The sequence below is a fragment of the Heteronotia binoei genome, chromosome 5 (assembly GCF_032191835.1).
Source record: "Heteronotia binoei isolate CCM8104 ecotype False Entrance Well chromosome 5, APGP_CSIRO_Hbin_v1, whole genome shotgun sequence".
NCBI classification, from domain to species: Eukaryota; Metazoa; Chordata; class Lepidosauria; order Squamata; family Gekkonidae; genus Heteronotia; species Heteronotia binoei.
Genome location: NC_083227.1, coordinates 49,421,530 through 49,444,276, shown reverse-complemented (window position 1 = coordinate 49,444,276; position 22,747 = coordinate 49,421,530). Strand labels below are relative to the sequence as shown.

Here is a 22,747-nt window from a genome sequence, read left to right as displayed (position 1 = left end):
CTTGGCTCTATTCATGAAACCGCTAAGGAATTCCAGTCACCTCTGCTAACCCAAACAAATGAAGTGCTACATCTTTTGCATTGGGATATATCTAGATTATTCTTTTACAGGACCCTGAAATTGGCATTTTAAAAAGACTGGATTAAGTGGTCTCTAAAATACCCGACTATTTCTGAGGAGACTCTAGGGGACTAGTGCCAGCTCCTTAATCACAAGAGCTTGAAATCATTATAATATTAAAAAGGCAGATGGGATTTACCCTCCTGACACAAATTGCATACAAGCACTATACACAAGATGGCTCAGTGATGTTAAATACTGTATTTAGAATTAGGCCCATAATTTCCAAAATTCATTATCAAAAGTTCAAAACACATTTTCTAAAGCTTAATGAACAGATTTAATACATTTTAAAAAACAGGGGCTAATATGTATGCAAATTAGGAAAAGGTTTTTTAAAAAGGAAGTTATACCCAATATTTTAGAAAATGCACATTATGTCTTTAGAATTTTTTTTTTAAATTCATATTGCCAGCATATTCAATTTAGGTACTTTGCATATAAACAATAGAGACAATCAAGTCATTTTTCTAGTTTATATTTAAATTCAGAGATGGAATACTATAAATGCTAATTAAATTTAATGACAAAAAATGAAGAGGCAAACCCACTGCAGGCTAATTTCAATTTGCAAATTTCCCTAATTACAATGTTTTGCTTGGAAAGTGGAAACTGTATCTCATATCTTTAAGAAAACTGAATAATTATTATCCATTCACCTTTAAAAATATTTTAATACTCTTTTTATCAGGGTTGATTATAACTGAGATACAATTGGTATTCCTGACAAACAGGTTGTAAAGTTATATTGAATTTCACTAAAGTTAAATTAGATGTGGTATGAAGATATAAATTTCAATAATCATATGAAAGAAAAAATGAATGTTAGTAAATCAGAGTTATTCCTTTTAGATGGTACAGTTGGCACCAACAATTTTGACCATACATACTCAAATTTAGAGGACCATGTGTTATAGGAAGAATACTAGAACTTCTCTTGCTACTCAGATAACCAAGGCCTTGTTTTAAATTACATACCTTGGGGCAACAACTGTAAATTATAGTTTAATAGTATTCAGGGACATCTAACTTTCTCTGGGTCGTGGCCATACAGAGTGTTATCTTCTACAATCCCTCTTTTACAATCCAAACTGAATGCAAAACTATACGTAACGGTTATTTGATTCATCCACCTATGAAGCTACAATATGAAGTGGAAAACCAACTGTTTAAGTCTTCCCCTTTGTGCCATTTGTCCACTCAAATTCAACCTTTCAATGGCCTTTCTCCTGACAAGCCATAAAATACAGGAGCAGGCCAATACTGGAAGGGAAAGGATTCTGTAACATCTCCCTCCAACAATTTTCTGCTCCAAATTTCAACCTCCTGCGGCTGCTGTTCATTTTTAAGGCAGTATAACATATCATGGAACTGCCTAAAATATGTAGTTTGGCCTTGAAATGAAAGGCAATTAGAAAGTAGAGAGAGACAAGCATGCAAAATGAAGGAGGGAGTCTTGGAAAGGAAACCTTCATCCACTCTGCACTTATGTATCCCTGTGTCACAGGGTCTTGTTTTGGCCTTGCTTTCAGCTAGGCATCCTTGAGTCAACTGGGACATTTTTGCAGGGCATCAGCTTCCTCCTTGAGGAAGGGGGGGAGTACAAATCTGATTGTGGGCAAGCTGCTCTACATCCCTATCAATTAGAAGGGTTATGACATAGTTTCAAAACGGATTTTTTAAAAAATCTGACATTTTAGAACCAGGTGCTTCTACACTACAAACATATCTATTTCAGAGATACAAACAATGGAAGGTTAGTAAAACTGTCTATCCCTTTGACCTTCACCCCCTCACCTGTTCCCCTTCTTTCCTCTGTCGTGAGAAGAAGGCACTTCATGGAAATATCGGGGTAAGCCCTGGAACTTTAGTTTGTTACACCCTCTAAACAAAAAGAGACAAAAAGTATATAAAACTTATAAACCTCTTGTCATATCCTGAAGACTAATGTAATGATTTGCATCCCCTAAGATTCAAACCAGATCCTGAGACTGGAAGCTGGTATCAGTAGGGATGTAAATTTCATTTAATAATGCAACCATTTAACCCACCAAAATGTTACCATTTAAAACATTAAGAATATCACAATCTATCTAGACTGCATACATATTATTATCAGCTCTTCTACCTGTTCTTAAGAAAAATTAACATGCTAACATGCTGCACTGCTAGTCCTGCATGTAGACAATTAATAGCCAAGCACAGACAATCTTGGAATGCAGGTAACTGTGCCAGTTTTCCAAACCTTGGAAAACCTTTATGTTTTTACAGAAAGACATAAATGGCACATCAATTCTTGTTTTGTTTAATCAGTTAAATTTTTAATGTTTTATGTCTGTCAGGCTCCTCACCAGCTGAAAGAAGCAAATGATTGAACTTGGGAGATACATTTATTGGAACGTGTCATTTCCCTTCCCCCAGTTCTGCAGGGCCTGTAAGACCAAACTGTTCAAACTTGCTTTTAACAGTTAAGGGGAGGTGGCTGTTATTCCACAGCACTGACAATCTCACTGAAACAAGAAACATCAGCATAATTAGAACATCAACATGCATCTTGGACTTTTAATGACTATATAACGGAAATGATTTCATTGTATATTTGTTTTAATATTTTGTTGTTTTTATTTGTTGTTAGCTGCCCTGAGCCCATCAGGGCATTATTCCACAGCACTGACAATCTCACTGAAACAAGAAAGGACAGGTTTCTTACCTGTAACTGGTGATCTTCGAGTGGTCATCTGTGCAATCACACATATGGGTAATCCGCAGGATTGGCCCCGACCTCGGAGAGTTCAAAGCAATCTTGATCGTAGATCTGGCGCGCCTCCCACTTGTCCTGGGAGGAGACAGCTACTGCGCATGCCTGGACAAGGGGGAGGTGCTTAGCCACTCAGTTTCTTCCCGCCGCCGGATAGGTGGAAATAACTGTGCTTACTAGCTTCCAGCAGCGGGGAAGGCTGGGTGGGTCTGTGTGATTGCACAGATGACCACTCGAAGATCACCAGTTACAGGTAAGAAACCTGTCCATCTTCTTCGTGGTCTCTGTGCATTCACACATATGGGTGATTAGCGAGCCATTTCTTCGGAGGTGGGTGCTGGACCTGTAAGAACATGAAGGGTTAGAGCGTAACGTAATGATAGTGGTACTCACAGTGGTTAGTCGAAGATCGATCGTAGCACTGCTTGTCCGAAGGAGGCATCTCGCCGGGCACGGACGTCGAGAGCGTAGTGCGAGGCGAAGGTAGATGTGGAGGACCAGACGGCTGCAGCGCATATGTCCTCTATAGGGATGCCTTTCATGAAGGCAGACGAGGTAGCCACGGCTCTGGTTGAGTGGGCTCGTATATGTTGAGGGATTGGTTGCTTTGCCAGCTGGTAACAGAGTTCGATGGCAGCAACAATCCATTTGGAGAGTCTCTGGGTAGATATTCTGCTGCCCTTATTATGGGTAGCGTAGGTGACAAAGAGTCTAGGGTCTTTACGGATTTGGCGGGTTCTGTCTATGTAGAAGGCTAGGGCTCTCCGTGCATCCAAGTTGTGGAGTGCCCTTTGTCCCGCGTCCGCGGGGTGCTGGAAGAAGGCTGGTATAGTGGACTGTCTTCCTAGGTGAAAGGTAGAGACGACCTTGGGTAGGAAGGTCGGGTCAGGTCGGAGGACCACCGTACTGTTATGAAATATCGTATACGGTGGGTCTGCTCTGAATGCGCAGATGTCACTGGCCCTCTTGCCTGTGGTGAGGGCCGTAAGTAGTGCCGTCTTCCATGACAGCAGGTGTAGTGGGATGGAGGCCATGGGCTCGAAGGGTGGTTTCATGAGTTGGCTCAGGACTAGGGACAGGCTCCAGGTGGGTAGAACTTGTTTGATTGGTGGGTGTAGGCGAATGATGCCCTTGAGGAAAGCTCTGGTCGCGTGGTGAGAGAATACCGTTGTGCCATCGATGCGGGGGTGGAAGGCAGAGATGGCTGCCAGGTGTACCTTCAGGGAAGAATACGACAGACCCGCTCTGGATAGCGTTAAGGTGTAAGTTAGTACCTGAGGTATAGTGGCGAGGTTGGGGTCGAAGTTGTGCTGTGAGGCATAGTGTGAGAAGCGTTTCCACTTAAATAGATAGGATTTCCTAGTAGATGGTTTTCTGGAGTTCACTAGGACCTGACGGACCTCCGGAGGGAAGTCTAGAAACTGATTCTCCAGGCTGTTAATTTGAGCGATGCCGGGTTGTGGTGAAGGACCCTGCCGCCCTGTTGAGAGAGGAGATCCCGTGTTTGAGGGAGCTGGATGAAGGTATTGTTGGACAGGAGCAGCAAGGTCGTAAACCAGGGTTGGCGCGGCCACCATGGAGTTATGAGGATGCAGTTTGTGTGGTCTACCTGAATCTTCTGTAGAACTCTGGTGATAAGTGGAATGGGCGGAAAGAGGTAGTGGAGTGTTCCTTTCCAAGTTTGTATGAAGGCATCCCCCCTGGAGAGGTGGGATGGAGGACCTCTCATGTAGAAGCGGGTGCATTGGGCATTTGACGGTGAAGCAAATACATCTATCTTCGGTTGTCCGAAGATGCTGAATATCTGTCTGATGTATCGGCTGTTGATAGACCACTCGTGGTTGTTGGTGGAGTGGCGGCTCAGGGCGTCTGCCTGGGTGTTCTCGGCCCCTGGTAGGTGTACGGCCGTGAGGAAGATGCCCTGGCTTATGCTCCAGTGCCACAGGGCTAGGGCTCTCTTGCAGAGTCTGACGGAGGCGGTGCCGCCCTGCCTGTTGATGTAAAAGACTGTGGCGATGTTGTCGGAGGTGACCTGGACGTGCTGGTTCCTTAGCGATGGGAGGAAGGACCGCAAAGCCTTGTGCACTGCGATGAGCTCCAGGCAGTTTATGTGGAGAGAGCGTTCGTAGTCTGTCCACTGGCCCTGCACCGTGAGGTCTTCCAAGTGGGCTCCCCATCCCCAGTTGGAGGCATCTGTGGTTACAATCACCGAGGGCGGTGTCTGCTTGAATGGCATGCCCTTGTAGAGGTGATGTTCCTTGGTCCACCATTTGAGGGATGGTACAATGTGTAGTGGAAGGGTGAGCAGTGTGGATTGATGTTGTGTGTGAGGGCGGAAAGTTCTTACGAACCACATTTGGAGGGGACGCATGTGCAGCTTCGCAAACCGCAGAACTGCTGTGGTTGCTGCCATGAGGCCTAACATTCTCTGGAAGGTGAGCGCTGTTTGGGAACGCTGGGCGATGATAGTGTTGGCCAGTGACATGATGGCGAGTGCCCTGTCCTGAGGTAGGAAAGCCGTTTGTGAGAGCGTGGAGATGTCTGCTCCTATGAATTGGATCCTTTGGGTAGGGACTAGTTTGGATTTTGAGAGGTTGACTAGGAGGCCTAAGGTGGCCAGGGTGGAGAGGGTGGTCGAGACGTCCAGTTGTAGTTGCTCCCTGGAATGGGCGACGATCAGCCAGTCGTCTATGTACGGGAAGATTGATATCTGTTGCTGGCGTAATGTGGCTGCTACTACTGCCATGCACTTGGTGAAGACCCTTGGTGCTGTGGAGAGACCGAAGGGAAGGGAGCAGAACTGGAAGTGCTGCTTCCCTATGGCAAACCTGAGGAATCTTCTGTGATGATGGTTGATTGTAATGTGGAAGTAGGCGTCCTGGAGGTCTATGGACGCCATCCATGCTCGTTCTGGGATGAGCGGGAGGATTGCCTGAAGCGTGACCATACGGAATTTCTTGTAGGTTATGTGTAGGTTGAGTTTGCGGAGGTCGAGAATGGGTCGGAGTCCTCCGTCCTTTTTTGGCACCAGGAAGTACCGGGAGTAGAAGCCGGTGCGATGGTATTGGGGTGGGACTGGTTCTATCGCGCCCTTGTCCAGCAGAGACGCGATTTCCGTCTGCAGGGGTGCGGACGGGGGTGTGGTGAGGAACCGGTGGTGCTTTGGAGTGGACGTAAACTCTATTAGGTAGCCTCTTTGAATGATGGCGAGGACCCAGGCGTCGGATGTTATGGTCCTCCAGGCAGTGTAGAATGGTTGTAGTCGTGTTGATGGGTTTGGCTGATGGAGGGAGACTGGACGGCTCGGGGCAGGGAGGTCAGAGAGACGGTTTGGGTGTGGTTGAAGGTTTCTTGGTTGTTTGGCGTCTGTGTTGAAAGGAAGGCTTGGACTGCGGTGGTTTGCGCTTCCATGGTTCCTGTTGTCGTGGGGATCTGTTCCCTTTGTATTGGTTGGACCTCCAGTTCCTTTGTCGATTGGTTTGGGTCAGAGGTTGGGAGACTCCCAGTCGTCTTGCCCTCTTCCTGCCATCGTCTACAGATGTGAGGATGTCATCTGTAGAGGAGCTAAACAGGCCAAGGCCATCAAAGGGCAAATCTTCAACTTTGTATTTGATGTCTGGTTGGAGGGAGGAGGACCTGAGCCACGCGTGTCTGCGGAGTGCTATGGCTGAGGCCAAGGTTCTGGAGGAACACTGTGCAGCGTGACGGGCAGTGTTGATTTGCTGTTTGGTTACTCTGGCCATCTCCTGCAGGGTCGTGGTGGCTGACTTTTGGGATGCCTCGGGCAGGGATGGTACCAATGCGGCGAGGGAGGTGGTCAGGTTGTGGGTGTATGCGGAGAAGCATGCCATGTAGTTGAGGATTTTGGTTGTGGCTGTAGTGAGGGCGTAAATCTTTCTTCCGATGGTGTCGAGTTTTTTGCCCTCCCGTTCTGGTGGTACCGGGTGTCTAGTCTGCTTCGACTTCGAGGACGAATGTACAATGATCGAGTTCGGAGCCGGGTGGGTGAACAGGAACTTGGAATCAGGTGCGTGTATCTTGTACAGCGCTTCAACCCTCTTGGATGTTGGCGGTACCGATGCCGGTTTGTCCCATGCTTCTTTGAGTGTTTCTAGTAGAACGGGGAGCATTGGGAGAGAAGAGCTGGATGGAAGATCCGCGTGGACTAGATCAAAAACGACGTCCGAGACTCTGGGGGCGTCCGTATTGAGCTTTAGATTTAGCGAGCTTGCCATGTTTGCTACCAGGTCGAGGTAGGATCTTGGGCTTTCAGACGGTGATAAGTCTGCTGGCTTGGCTATGTCGGAGTCTGGGGATTGTAGGTCCGAACCCGAAGAGTGGTCGGAGTCGGAGAGTTCCTCCTCGGATCCGTCGTCGGTTCCTTGAGGTAGGTCGGGCTGTGTTGTCTTGGGAGCCGTGTGTAGGGATTCTAGTGGTGACGGGAGCTTCGGTTCGGCGCCGAGGTCCGTAGGGTCGTCATGGTGAAGCGATTCGATCGAAGCAGTTTGGAGTCTGTGTGTGCGATCTCGGTAGCGCGGAGACTCTTGGTAGCTGTGGTAATGGCGATCATGGGATGGTGATCGTCGGTGCCGTCTTCGGTGCCGTGGGGATGGAGACCTAGATCTCGATGGAGAGTAATAGTAGTGTCTCCCCCTGCGGTGGCTGCGAGAGCGCCGGCGGCTGCGGGACCTGGTGCGGCGGCGACTGCGGGACCTGGTGCGGCGGCGGCTGCGGGACCTGGTACGGCGGCGACTGCGGGACCTGGTGTGTCGGCGACTGCGGGACCTGGTGCGTTTGCGACTGTGAGATCGAGGTCTAGTCAGGGGATCTCTCGGGGTCGAGGGTTCTCTGGTGAGCGCGTGGGCGTCTATCGGCTGTGAGAGATCTACGAATTTAGTGGGGTCGAGAGTGTGGGTCCTAACGGATGCGGTAGAGTGCGTATCCAGCAGCTGGTCTGGTGGGGAATTCGGAATGGACGGCGACTTTGATGAGATGCGGATGATTTCCAACGGAGTGATTGACGGTGTTGCCGTCGACTTCGACGTCGGAGTCTTCGGCATCGATCCGGAGGCAGTGGCGGTCGGGTTCGAGGCCTTCGGTTTGGTGGTCGGGTTCGAGGCCGAGTCGAGAGGGCGGGTCTTATGCTTTTTTGAGCTAGTGCTGCCCGTCGGGTCCGAGTGGGCGGAATCGGAGCGGCGACGCTTTTTGGGGTCGTCCGACTTCTTAGAGTGCTTGCCGGTCTTAGGCTTACAGGGAGTCTGTGCCACGGAAGCTGCCGACTGCGCCTCTCCCACGAGGTGTGGGGAAGATGGCGCGGGTTGTTGTTGTCCGCCACGCGGCATGGCCGGTCGGAGTGAGGTTTCCATGAGGTGGCTCTTGAGTCTCGCGGCGCGGTTCTTGCGGGCCTGTTTGCCAAATTGGCTGCAGTGCACGCAGGAGTCTGGACGGTGTGCCTCTCCAAGGCAGAACAAGCAAAGAGAGTGGCCGTCGGACGAGGGGATTTTTGAGGAGCAGCTGGTACAGCGTTTAAAGATTATCTTGTCCCTTCCTTCCATCCGCCCGGGAGGGGGGGGGGAGGGAGGGGGAAAGTCCAGAAAGATAGTAAGAGGAGGCTTTTTTTTTTTTTTTTTTTTTTATACGATACCAGGAGAAGTAGAAGATGAAGAATTGAAGCGAAGAGAAGGTAGTTGTTGGAGATTGCAATGAAGAAGTTGGAGATCAACGAGGAAGGTGCGATCCGGTCGGCGGTAAGGAAGAAACTGAGTGGCTAAGCACCTCCCCCTTGTCCAGGCATGCGCAGTAGCTGTCTCCTCCCAGGACAAGTGGGAGGCGCGCCAGATCTACGATCAAGATTGCTTTGAACTCTCCGAGGTCGGGGCCAATCCTGCGGATTACCCATATGTGTGAATGCACAGAGACCACGAAGAAGATCATCAGCATAATTAGAACATCAACATGCATCTTGGACTTTTAATGACTATATAATGGAAATGATTTCATTGTATATTTGTTTTAATATTTTGTTGTTTTTATTTGTTGTTAGCTGCCCTGAGCCCATCAGGGGAGGGTGGGATATAAATTTGATTAAATAAATAAAAATAAAATAATAAATAAGATAGAAATGTAAGTGTCTTGGGTTTTCCCTCTCTCCCATTCACAGGGAAAGAGGAAACCTCTTTTAGCACAAAGCAGGGACAACACTTCACCCAAATCCTTCAGAGAGTGTACACCCTCTCTTCAGGCTTAACAGTAGACTGCCACCAGGCTCTTAACTATTCCCAATAACTTCAGAGGAAGAGCCTTTCAGGGACATTATTCCAGAAAGTCAATCCTGCAAGGTAGACCTACAAGTTGCAGCACTGAGTTTCCAAACTAAAACTTAGCCACAGGCAATACATAGCAAAGTTTCTAGTTCCTCTTTTAGGCAACTGCGGTAGAGCCGGTGGGTGAAGGATTAACTTCTTCTTTTGCTGCCTTATGCTTCTACAAGCCGGACACACTGCTAACGTCCCTTTCCTTACTTTCACAATCTAGGAGGATTATTTCACAGCAACATCTAGCAAGCACTTTTAAAATCTCTTTGACCTTTTGACTTCTTGCCCTTGTGCCTAATTGATGGCTTTCAATTTACCTTATTTAATATCTTTTTATTTCAGCCCTGCTTCAGTTCCAAACAAACATCTTCATGTTCATTCAGCATTCACAAGGCCTTTCAGCCAGGCATGGAATTTGAACTACTGTCAATGGTTTGAGCAGCTATCCCCTAGGCAGAGTATAGCTTAATTTATAGGAATAGGTTTGGGTTGTGTCCAGGCCCAAGGAGCCAATCAGAGCCTACAGAATGATGTAACTTCCCACCTTGTTGCCAGGAAGACCAAAAGTCATGTGCTGGCCAATGTCCTTGGGTCCCAGGCTAGGGATGCTTATGCTCAGCTGAAAGGAATTTGTTAACTGGAAGCCATTATGGATGGTGTGGTACCAACTTCCAACAGGTGTTGATAATTTCACTTGAAGGTCACACAGCAATTATCTCCTGTGGGAGAATGTTTTTTCTCAGTCTAGTGGCCTAGCTGAGATTTTAAAGCCAGGCTAGTTTGACAAAGGTTTGCGAGAAACCAAAATGCACTACAGTAGGGGAGGACGGGGAAAGAAGTGGTGTGTCTTCGTGTCACTGTTCTTAAAATACTAGAGGCCATCCTTGTGCACATGCCCACATGAATGAAACCCTGAACTCAGTAAAGGGCAATTGACTTCACTTGGGTTTTTTTATTCTAGTTACAGCAAAAGGAAATTTCACACTTTTCATTTCACAGATATGAGAAGAAGCGGAAGAAGAGTCAGTTTTGTGCCTCACCCTTTACCACCCAAAGGAGTCTTGGAGCGACTTACAATCACTTTTCCTTCCTTTCTCCACAACAGACGCCCTGTGAGGTAGGTGGGGCAGAGAGAGCTCTGGGAGAACTGTGACTGACCCAAGGTCACCCAGCTGGCTTTATGTGGAGGACAATCAACCCCGGTTCTCCAGATTGGAGTCCAGTGCTCTTAACCACTACACCAAATTGGCTCTCAAGTGTGGTATAACAATCAGTGGACTTTTCAGCATTGCTGCTTTCCTCACTTGGGTATTCCTGTTGCTTTGTTGTTGTTTTCTGTTCTGCATGTGTCTTAATCTGCAGTTTAAATCTGTCAGACATTAAGTGATGCAATATTGAATCAACCTCTAGAGGAAGCAAAACATATGTGGAGCAACCCCCTCCCCCCCACTACAGGAACACACAAGCAAGGAAAATGAGAATATGGAAAATCCTATGTGTCAGTCTAAGACTGGGATATCTGGATTTAAATTCCCACTCTGTTATGAAACTCAGCAGATCACCTGGACCTATTACTGATTCACAGCCGACCCAACATGGCAGGATAAAACAAGAGGGAGAGGATAGAATAGAAAGGAGTGAGGGAGAACCATCTGTGTTTGCAAGTTCTCTGAAGGAAGAACACAATGAAAGATAGAATGCTATACTGCATTAACTTTAAATTGGTAATGCTAAAGCGCTGTTACAGGCATTAAAAGTTATTTAATGTAACCCTGAAGTGACAGCTTTACTGTATTTTTTCTTTATTGCGTGATTTTTGTGCTGTATGAAAATTACCTGCATCCTCATTCAATTAAGAAGTGTGGTAACATTATCTTTGAACAATATAGAATTCAAAAGTATGGGTACAATAAAAAGAATATTGGAAAAGTAGTTCCTTAAGCAAATCTAATATCAACAGACTCATAATGAGAGGACCATAAACGTCTAGGCAAATCACACACACACATTAAGCTATTCCCCAGTGTATTATTAAATATGCTTAGAAGAGTCAATGATGGTGGGGTGCGGTGGGGTGGGGGGAGAGGCACTAAATGAGGATGAGTTGCTCTGCTCCAAACTTGGAACAGGCAGATCAGGACCAATTCAGCAGCAGGGGACCTTGTTACTATAACAACTGAAAACTCCTGTGAATTCTAAAAGAGTCGAGAGTTACTGAGCAGAAGGCTGCAAAGAGCTTGCAGAATGAGGTAGCATGTGATGAGGTTGCTGCTGCGGACAGCTGCATTTTGCTCCACAGGCCATTCAGGAAGAGAAAGAGGGAGAAAAGCATATCACCAACCTCTTTGAACAGCTGCAAAACCAGAAGAAGACCTTTTGAATTCCTCACAGCAAGTGCACATCAAACAGCATGGGAGACCAGAGGTAAACCAAAATAACTGAGGCACAGTACACTCCGGATCTGAAAAAGTTGCCTCTTTTCTCATATTGCCTGAGAAAGTGAAATTTGTCTAACTAAAATTAACTATGCTGTATTAGCCTTAACTGGAAGCATATGGATTGTTTATACCATCTCAAATTTCAGAGTGTGGAAGTGCTGGGAAGATGGAGTTCAATTATGATTGTCACACCCTTGCTCCTGGCTCCACCCCCCAAATCCCCAGATATTTCTTGAATTGGACCTGGCAACCCTAATCTAGCTTGAGCTGTTATATTACTTTGTAACTCAATGAGACTTTCTTGTAATGTCAATGTCAACTGCATTTACCCCAAATGTACCCACCACCCAATCTGGAATATTCATCTCTAGCAAATCAATGAACCAAACTTTCATTAAGATATTTATGTAATTGTCATAACTTTCATTATTTATACTGCTGAAATTAACAATGAGAACGAGATGTGAGAACTATGACAAACTGATCATAAAACTGTGTTGTTGGTGGGAGTACAGGGGGAGTTCCACTGGCTGTCTCCACTCTGGTATGGGTTTAACCAAGGTGGGCTCAGAACACCCTCCCTACTTCCTCTTCAGGCTAAGATGGCGTTCTGAATGGTCCAATGAGGCATGAGGACCCAGCAGAGTAACAAAAATATGTTTTATTACACAGATTTGGTCATAACAGGGATGGATTGTTATATTAGATAAAATACAAGGCAATGAATGGGAACTGGCAACAAAACAACAAACATTCATAATGCATCTGCCTTTTAATATCCCATTGCACTTGGCTCATGGTCACACACTGCCTGCAATAGCTTCTCTTCAGCTCTGCCTCCAAGAATGAGTTATCTTCCCCTCTGCTGCAAGGCCTTTTATGCTTTTGCCCAGGCATCACCTCTTCACTGTGATTGGCTTCAGTTTTTCCTCCATTTCTTCCTTGCCCAGTCACAAGACACAGAGGGGGCCTGGAAGGGGCATAGCCAGGATTTTTTAGGTTGGGGGACCTTATAAAATTCAGGGGGCACCCAAATTTTTAAACACCCCATGACCTAAAAAGGCAGGAGTGGCAGGCCAGGTCTAACTGTTTCTTGCAGCTGGCGGGCTGCCAGAAGCATGAAGAGAGGTGGGGCCAGCAGGCCCAGTGTTCCTGCTTCTCACAGCTAGCTGTAGAAGTCTCCTACTGGCTGTGAGAAACAGGGAGACCACTGTTCCTTCTTGCTCTCCCTTCCTGCTTGATGAGCAGGAGGGGAAAGAGAGAGAGGTGGGGCCAGTAGGCCCAATCTTCCTGCTTCTTGCATCCAGCCGGAGAACTCTCTGGCCAGCTGCAAGAAGCAAGGAAACAATCCTCTCTGCCTCTGCTTGAGGGCAAGCCCCCTCCCTCCCTTGTGATTCAAATCATGTGGGAGGGCAGCAGGAGCAGCCGCTGGCTTCCCTACATGATTTAAAGGGCCCACCGATCACCTGGTTGATGGGCCCTTTAAATGGTGTGGGGAACTGCAGCTGTTTCTGCACACCCCTCCTGCATGATTTGAATTATGGGGGAGGGAGGAGTCGATGGTGGAGGCCACAGTGGTGGAGGGTAGGGGAGGCTGCAGGTTAGGGGTCCCAACCCTCCCGCCCTGGCGGGGGACCCCAGGATTTCCCCCCTCTTCCCCCACTCCCCCAAAAAATGGAAGCGGGGAGAGAGGGGGGAAATGGCGAGCCGCCCCGTCCCGGAGCGTGCGAGGCCGCTGCGCCGCTGCCGCCCCCTTCCCGCCCAGTGAGGCCGCAGGTGGCGAGCCCGCCGGCGCCCAGCAGCAGGAGGAGACGGCAGTGGCGGAGGAGCTGTCGGCCGAGGGCCTTGCTGGCTGGCGGCGTTGGCAGCACAGCCCCACCAGCACAGCCCCGCCAGCACCAGCGTGGCAGCGCCGGAGGCAGCACCTCGGCAGCACCGGAGGCAGCTCCTCGGCCTCCGGCGTTGGCAGCACAGCCCCGCCAGCACCAGCGCAGCAGCGCCGGAGGCCAAGGAGGAGCCCCCGGCCCCGCTCTCCATGCCCGCGCCACCGCCCTGCTTCACCCAGGCTTCCAGCCTCAGGCAGGGCCGAGGGGCGGGGAGGACGAGCGGGAGGAGGAGGAAGGGACAGCTTCCTCCTCAGGCGGCGGCTGCGGCGCGGGAACCTGCGGCTGCGGCGCTTGTCACAGCCTTGATCTTGGCTCCACCCCTAACATCTCCTGGCTCCACCCCAAAGTCTCCTGGCTCCACCCCCAAAGTTCCCAGGTATTTCTTCAATTGGACTTGGCAACCCTACTGCAGGTTGGGGGGCTCTGTCCAGAGGTTGCGGCAGGGCCTCCACAGCCCCGCCCTGTGGCTACAGGTCTGGTGCCTGGAAACTGTAGGCCCACAGCCTAATCTAGCTGAGGTTTTCTGAGGCCTGTAGACATCAGTCTGTCTTGGCCTAGGCCCAAGATCATGACAGCCTGGCAGTTAAGTTTGATGACCTCATAGAAACATACTGTAGCCCACCTAGAAATATGGCATTTACTGTGTCCCCCTAGAAATATAACCCACATTGAGAACCATTGCTTTAGGAGAGAGAGCTGTGATTCATAAAGAGGCATTGAACACTCATGCACTCAAGACAGAGTGCAATAGCCTCTACCAACCCAAAGAATGGGTTGTATAAGAATACTGACCAGTCCTTCTTGGAGCCCAAAAGACCAGTTCAAAGCAGTATTAGCATCCTAGCAGACAAAAAAAAAAGTCACATTCAAGCAATGGAAGGAGTGCACAAATGTTTGCATCAAAGACAAGTGTAAGGATACTATTGTGAGACATAAGGACTGAGAGACAATCCTTGGAATCGATTCTGGCCTTGGAACTGAGGTTGTCCCAACACACTGAGTCATACCATTTGCTGTGTCTGGTAGAAGTCAAATGAAGCTCATTAAGCCTTGAGCATAAGTTTGCCTCAGACACAACCAACAACAAGAGCAGGAAACTCCACCCATTTCAGCAATTCTCCAAGAGGTCCAAACACTCCTAATTAAAAGGAACCACAGCCTCCTGATATACACAACACTTTTCACAAAGAGCCACTGAGACTTGCAAGGCTCTGTTGACCTATGTCTTCAGGGACTTCACCTTGGAAATGAAGGTGGCTAGGAAGGGGTTCCTTCATCCAGGCATGTACACAACTAAACCTTTAAAAGAGGCTCCCATCAAGACCATACCTCCAGGTTTCTCAACGCAGAAAGTAGGGTTGCCAACCTTCAGGTGTGGGCTGGATATCTTCCAGGCTTACAACTGATTTTCAGACAATGCCAATCATTTATTTATTTATTATGTATTCATTTAAACAATTTCTCCTGGAGAAATGGCTGCTTTATAAGATTGGCTGCAAGGCAAGATCTCCGATCAAGGTCTCTCCCAAAACCCCTCTCTCCCAGGTTCCATCCTCAAACTCCAGGTATTCCTGAACCCAGAGTTGGCAACCCTGGAATTGAGGCAGCTGGGAATCGAAGGAGCATCTTTATTCTGGCTGGCATGCATCCAGAGCCTTGTGGAAAACAGTCCTTGTGAAATGCAAGGCTACAGCAACCCAGACCTCCTGACTTTCCAATTCAGAACCAAGAGCTCACCTCAGAACCCAGGGCTGCCAGGGAGCAGGAGGGATTCCTTTAGTCAGTCAGGCTTCAGCCAAAGCCTTAGAAAAAAGCCATTTTGAATCCAAGGCTCTGTCAGGCAACACCTTAAGGTTTCTCCTCTTGGAGCTCCCACAGTCAAGGATTCAGATTGGCATGTAGCCAAAGCCTTTTGAAAAAGAGCCCTTTTGAATCCAACTCTATCAAATCACGTCTTCAAGGTAAACTGATGACAGAAAGAACAGGCAGCTCTCTTGCACGCACCCCTAGGCAGATAAGGCACAGAGAATCAGCACCCTTTTAAAGCCACAGTGGGCACAATCCTGAGAAGGCCCCTTTTGAGCCAAAGTGGAAAGCCAGAAACTTTTCTTTAAATGTAGTTTATTCCTCACTAGAATGACTATTGATGACAAAAAAGCTTTTCAGAGAAACAAGTCTCCTCAGTCTCAAGGATAAAGGGAGGAAGAAAAAAAGGACAGCAATGGAGATCCTCTCTTCATGGCAGCAAAAAAAGAATGGTGGGAATAGTATCTGTCCTCCTGGTTATGTGATAATTTTGTCAGGAAAGCACCAGAGGGAGGATGGGTGCTCCTAGTCTGCTAGAAAACTTTGGAAATCTTTTCTGTGGTTGGCCTGTACACACACAATCCCACTGTGTGCCTGTACTGAAGCCACGACAATGAATTAGTGGTTTCATCTGCCAGTGGTGAACTGGAGACAAATGGCCAGGGATCTGTGAATGTCCCCAAGATGGTGAGGTAAAAAAGGCATAAAGGATACATTTGGATTATTTTATAAATGTTTGGATGGAAAACTTGTTTTCTGAACAGCCACATGCTTCTCAACTAAGAAGCAGCTATTGGGTGCTGTTAATCAGAGAAACACCACTCTGTCCAGGAATGTGCTTAGTTAGCAAAAGCGGCAGCAGAGAAATGCAGACTGTTGTGGAATTATCACATTTCCTAATAGGTTCTTCAGATCTGTGGGTGGAGCCAATCTCTTCACAGCTACGTTTCTGGGGTGTGTATGTGTGCAATGACAATACAGTTTTAGCAACCTGATCAGTGTGAGTTTGGCTTCATTCAGACTGAAGAAACTGGCCAACCTGAACTATAATAGCAATTCCCCAAGTACTAACATTACAATTATTAATTCTGCTTTCTTATAAATTCCCCAGAGTAGGCTGCTGTGAAAAAAAAAATCATCTGTTCTGCAGAGGATTTTCATGAATGGATCTCACCAGTTCTCCCCTCCTGCTGTGGACTTTCATCTCCTCCATCATGTTGGGCCTGGGGTTCCTGAACCACAGAAGCAGTACTTTGAGGAACAGTATGGCCTAAGGTGAACATGCTGCACAAAACCCAAGCCACTGTGTTGGTGTACATGCAAATCAACAGAATCCAAGATAACCTGCGTTACACTGGTAAGAAAGAGGCAAAGGAGGTCATATGCCCTAGAGTGGCCTACATTCACAGGCTGTTTTAAAGACTTTGAAAGGATTGGGGATCAAATATTTCAGACTTTGCTTCCTTCCCAGTGTAATGTGCTTCAATGTAATATTTCTTAGCTATGGAAAGAATAGGTAAATGTGTTTTATAACCTGGGATACTAAATATAAACCATTGAATTCACCCACAAATGACAGCATACCTTCCAAGAAAAGGATGTCTCCTCTCCCATACATTATTATTTATAGGTTCTGGACTACTATGTTTAGCAGAAGTTAAGGGGGAAGGTGGGCTACAATCCTATCAGCAACTTGAACTGAGCTAGTAAGTAAGTATGCCTTTCTGATATGGGCTGTGAGTGATGTCTCCCATCACTCCACTCTCCAGCCAGGCTGACTGCCTAGAGATGTGGCAGGAAGGTGTGACAAATTTGTTTATGGGGCTATCTGCTGATTAAATTTGTAGCTGAAACAATAGGACAATAAGAGCAGATTCTTCCAGTATAAATGGAGGGAGAGGCAAGCTGGAGAGCCGGTTTGGTGTAGTGGTTAAGTGTGCAGACTCTTATCTGGGAGAACCGGGTTTGATTCCCCACTCCTCCACTTGCACCTGCTAGCATGGCCTTGGGTCAGCCATAGCTCTGGCAGAGGTTGTCCTTGAAAGGGCAGCTGCTGTGAGAGCCCTCTCCAGCCCCACCCACCTCACAGGGTGACTGTTGTGGGGGAGGAAGGTAAAGGAGATTGTGAGCCGCTCTGAGACTCTTCGGAGTGGAGGGCGGGATATAAATCCAATATCTTCTTCTTCTTCTTCTTCTGAAAGGTCTGAAATTACTCTTAGTCCTGGGGTTGCACTTACACTGCTCAGTGTCTGTGCCTTGGAAGGAAAAGAGTCTAATAATTTCAGACACAGTATTATCAATGCTAGCTTGGCCCCACCACATGTGAGGCTGACCAGCTGCCCCATTGCTCCCCTTTAAAGGGATGGGTAAATGACAGCTATAGGACGTGTAAGAGGCAACAATTAAATCTTTCTTAAAAACCTAGTCATGTTTAATGAATGCTGCAAGTTTGTTTTGCCCTGTCTGTGATAGCAGTGGTCTTACTTCAGATAAGAATGTAAGAAAAGGCATGTTGGATCAGGCCAATGGTCCATCCAGTCTAACACCCTGTTTCACACAGTGGGCCAAAACCCAGGTGCCATCAGGAGGTCCATCGGCAGGCCAGAATTCTAGAAGTCTTTCCACTGTTGCCAAGCACCAAGAATACAATTACTGCCCCAGACATAATGCTCCATCTATAACTGGCTAATAGCAACTGATGGACATATGGACATATATATGGACATATGAAGCTGCCTTATACTGAATCGGACCCTTGGTCCATCAAAGTCAGTATTGTCTACTCAGACTGGCAGCAGCTCTCCAGGGTCTCAAGCTGAGGTTTTTCATACCTATTTGCCTGGACCCTTTTTTAGAGATGCCAGGGATTGAATCTTGGACCTTCTGCTTCCCAAGCAGATGCTCTACCACTCAGCCACCATCCCTTCCCATCCCTCTACCTCTGCTCCATATGTTTATCCAGCCTCCTCTTGAAGCTATCTATGCTTGTAGCTGCCACAACTTCCTGCGACAGTGAATAATAAGAAAAGTAATAACTCTTTGGGTGAAGAAGCACTTCCTTTTATCTGTTTTAAGCCTATTATTCATCAATTTCATTTAGTTCCCTTGTATTGTGAGAAAGCGAGAAAGGTACTTCTTTCTCTACCTTCTCTATTCCATGCATAATTTTGTAAAACTATCATGTTACCCTTCAGCCATTGTTTCTCAAAGCTAAAGAGCCATAGCCTCTTTAACCTTTTTTCATAGGGAAGGTGTTCCATCCTCTTGATCACTTTGTCTTTTTCTGCACCTTTTCCAATGCTATAATACCTTCTTTGAGGTACAGTGACCAGAATTGTACACAGTATTCCAAACGAGGCCACACCATAGATTTATACAGGGGTTTATGATACTGGCTGTTTCCATTTCATTCTCTTCCTAATAATCCTAGGCACAGCATTTGCCTTTTTTATTGTAGCTGCACACTGAGTTGACATCTTCAGTGAGTTATCTACCATGACTCAAAGATCTTTCTCCTGGTCAGTTATCACCAGTTTAGACCCCATCACTGTATACTTATAGTTAGGATTTTTGGCTCCAACGTGCATTACTTTGCACTTGCCTACCACAAATTTTGTTAGTCTTTAAGATGCTACTGGATTCTTTTCTACTGCTACAGACAGACTAACACAGCTACCCATCTTGATATATTTTTAATAACATATTGCACCAACTTACCCTGTATCCAGGGCTTTTTTTGAGCAGGAACGCACAGGAACGCAGTTCTGGCTGGCTTGGCATCAGTGGGTGTGGCGTAATACGCAAATGAATTTCTGCTGGGCTTTTTCTACAAAAAAGCCCTGTGTGAAACAATGGTGACATCAGGGGGTGTGGCCTAATATGCAAATGAGTTTCCTGCTGGGCTTTTTCTACAAAAAGGCCCTGCCTGTATCGATGTTAGACAGAAGGGCCTGTAATTTTCTGGATCTCCTCTGGAACATTTTTTTTTTAGAGATGGGGGATACATTAGCTACCTTCTAGTCCTTGGGAATACGGAGGCAGATTTTAATGGTAGGTTGCATTTTTTTGTCAGATCAACCAGTTCACATTTGAATTTTTTTTTAGAACTCTTGGATGTATTTTCCCTAAGTAATGCTAAGTCATTATTTGGGCCTGGTGATTTGTCAGTTTTTAATCAGTCTCTCTTGCCAACTCAATCTGACTCACGTCTTTCAACACCCCTCCCGAAATTGGCAGTTCTGGAATGGGCAATCACTTCCCATCTTTCACAGTGAAGATAGAGGCAAAAAATGCATACAGCTTCTCTGCCATTTCCCTATCATCCTTTAGTGATCCTTTCACCCCTTGGTCATCCAAGGGCCCTATTGTCTCCCAGGCTGTTTTTCTGCTTCTAATGTATTTTGGGGGAAATGTTGGTCTATATGTTTTTTTGCAATATGTTCATCATAGTCCCTTTTTGCCTGTTTGATCATTGACTTAAATTTTATTTGCCAAAGCCTGTGCTCTCTTTCATTCAACTCACTCAGACTAGCCTTCCACAGCTTAAAGGAATCCTTCTTACCTTTTACTGCTTCCATTACTTTGTTAATCATGCAGGTTTTTTTATTTACCAATTTGTACCTTTCCTATCCTGCTGTGTACATTGTACTTCAGTCTCCAGTACTGTAGTTTTAAATAGCTTCCAAGCTTCCCAGAGGGACTTGGGACTCTACCTTTCCTTTTAGTTTCTTCTTCATAAGCCCCATCATTTGAGAGAAGTTACTCTCTTCTAAAGTTAAATGTGGTTGTGTTGGTCTTTTGGGGCAACTCCCTATTCACGTAAATGCTAAATTTAATAGCATTATGGTCAATGTCCCAATTGGTGCTATCCTGTTTACATCTCTCACCAGGTCTTGAGTATTAGGGAAAATAATCAATCCTGCCTGAATGTAAACATATTAGCCTGCACAGATAGCTCAATTTTGCAAGAAATGCAAGGCAGTCATGCTGCTTCGTCTTCTGGGTCCCAGGGGTACAGGGCTGGAGTAATTCATAGGCAATTTGTAGTGACCAATGAGTGCTGAGGAACAGAGCCCTCAGAAGCTGCACTTGTGAATTAATTTCTTCCTCTTAGCTGGAGGTCAAAAGTGGATATAATTCAACTCCCCTTTAAATATTGCTGTTGTCTGAAACCCTGAAATGTTAATTGCTTCCTTTATATTATCTGCTTATTTCACCCTTTTAAGCTGCCATCTACACCAGAGATCTGTATAAAATGAAAGCAGCTAATCAGGAGAGAGGCAATAAGGCCACACTTTACAACTAAATGCTTTTTTTTAAAGTCAGAATGCTACATGTTGGCTCTGCACAATTCTTTTTACCTTGATGACTTGGAAACATTTCCCAGGTCTCTCTTTCCAGAATGCTGTGACCATAGTAAGATGCTCAGTAGCAATGTTTATCCAAATCAGGTTGGACTCAGGAAATATCTGGAGACTTTGGGGGTGGAGCCAGGAGTGAGGTTGTAGCAAACAAGACTGAACTCCAAAGAGAGTTCTGGCCATCTCATTCAAAGGGACTGTGTTCCTTTTAAATACTTCCCCTCCACAGGATATAATGGAGAATGGGGGCACCTTCTTTTCGGGCTCATAGAATTTGACCTCCTGGTCCAATTTTTTTGAAACTTGTGGGTTTGTTTTGAGGAGAGGAATCAGATGCTATGCTAACATTTGGTGCCTCTATCTCAAAAAACAGACCCCCCAGATGCACATGGATTGATTCTCCATTACACCCTATGGGGACCGGTCTCCATAGGGTATAATGGAGCACTCAGCAGACATTTCCTCCACACACACTTCTGATAACCCTGAAGCAGGGGGAGGGCCTCCAATCAGAGGATCCCCTGTTCCCAAATGGGGATTGGCAACTCTAATCCAAACTGCAAGTGGGGTATCCCATAAGCAGAGCATGCAGCCGCTAACAACAGTTGCATGTCCACACTTATGGGAAGTTTTATGATTTTATTTATTTAGAACAGGGATCTCCCAACCTTTTTTCAGCCTGCAGGCAGCCTTGGAATTCTGACATGGGGTGCTGGGTGCAACCACAAATGGGCAATTTGTAGTGAGGTGGAGCCAACCACAAAATGGTTCACCATAGGAGGCAGAACCACAAAATGTCAGGGAGTGTAGTTATGCTTAATTCTAATAGCAACTTTTCAACATTTTGGGTAGAGGTTCTGTTTAACAGTGTGCCTCTTTAAATGGACATACTGTTTTAAAATGTTTTCTTGCATATACATTGCTTACCTTTAGTCACTCTGTGAAGCTTTTCATGCTGTGGTGCCAGCTACTCCCAAAGTAATATTAAAAATCTGCTCAGTGTAACAGAAGACCATCTGCCCCCAACTTACTTTCTAAAAAACACTTGGCAGGTGCCAGGCAAGATGCAGTTGGCACCATGTAGGGATGCCAGTTCCCAGGTGGGGGCACGGGACCCCTGTTTCTTTGGGCTCCCTCCAGACACCAGCCAGCTGACCAGTGGGAGGAAGCTCTGCCCCCAACAGTCATCCACAGTTCTGCTTGAAAAGAGCAGGCACCATGTGAGCCTGCCCCACAAGCCACAAATTCACAGTTTGCAGAGCAGGCACGCATGGCGCTTGCTCCCCCCCCCCCCAAAGCATTTTAAGGGAATGTTCTCTTTATATGGTTGGGGGAAAGTGAGGTGTGTGTGTGCTGCTACATCCTCGATGTGATGAGGTCCCTCTATGAGATGTCATTGTGTCAGGAATGGCCCCTTCCCTCCTGGAATGCCCCCAAATTCCCCTGCCAGGGAGAAGATGGGACTTGGCAACCCTAGTGCATGGCACCCATGGGTACCATGTTGGGAACCCCTGATCTAGAATATGTCTATGCTGCCTTTCCCTTGACTGTGTCCAAAGGCTTCTTACAGCAAGATGGTAGCAGCATCAATAAAAATACAATTAAGATAATTACAATTAACATTTAAAGCAAAATCAATACTGAAAGAGAATATTAGTGTTCCAACTATGGACATCTATAAAATGCTCTTCTAAACAGACTCATGTACATCTTTTTCTAAAAATCATAAGAGCGGGTGCCTTGGTTGGTTTCTTCAGGCAGATCATTCTGAGGCCACAACCAAAAAAATCTATTTCCAAAAGATGGAACAGCTAGCAGTAGATAGTTTGAGGAGCACAGTTGGTGCATGGGTTCATACAGGGAGAGATGGTCCTTCAGATATGGATATCCCAGGTCACCAAGGGCTTTGAAAGTAAGAACCAGCAGTGTAATGAGCTTGGAAACTGTGTAATGAGCTTGGCAACCAATGAAATTAACTTTAAGAAAGCTGTAATGTGTTCATAACAGCAAACCTAACTAATACATTGGCAGCCATATTTTGTATTAATTGAAGCTTGTAAGTCAA

The 22,747-nt window shown here is 46.5% G+C and overlaps 1 protein-coding gene across 5 annotated transcripts in view; it reads right to left on the bottom strand.

The window, feature by feature from the left end:
* The window catches only part of PTPRG (protein tyrosine phosphatase receptor type G), an 871,997-nt gene that overhangs the window by 113,408 nt on the left and 735,842 nt on the right, over nt 1–22,747 (bottom strand). For 3 of the 5 annotated variants that reach the window (XM_060239418.1, XM_060239419.1, XM_060239421.1), the window contains exon 14: nt 1,918–2,004. The exons of the other annotated variants lie outside the window; for them this stretch is intronic. In XM_060239418.1, the coding sequence (XP_060095401.1) occupies nt 1,918–2,004 (87 nt within the window). The remainder of the gene's footprint in view (nt 1–1,917; nt 2,005–22,747) is intronic. 5 annotated transcript variants of the gene reach the window in all.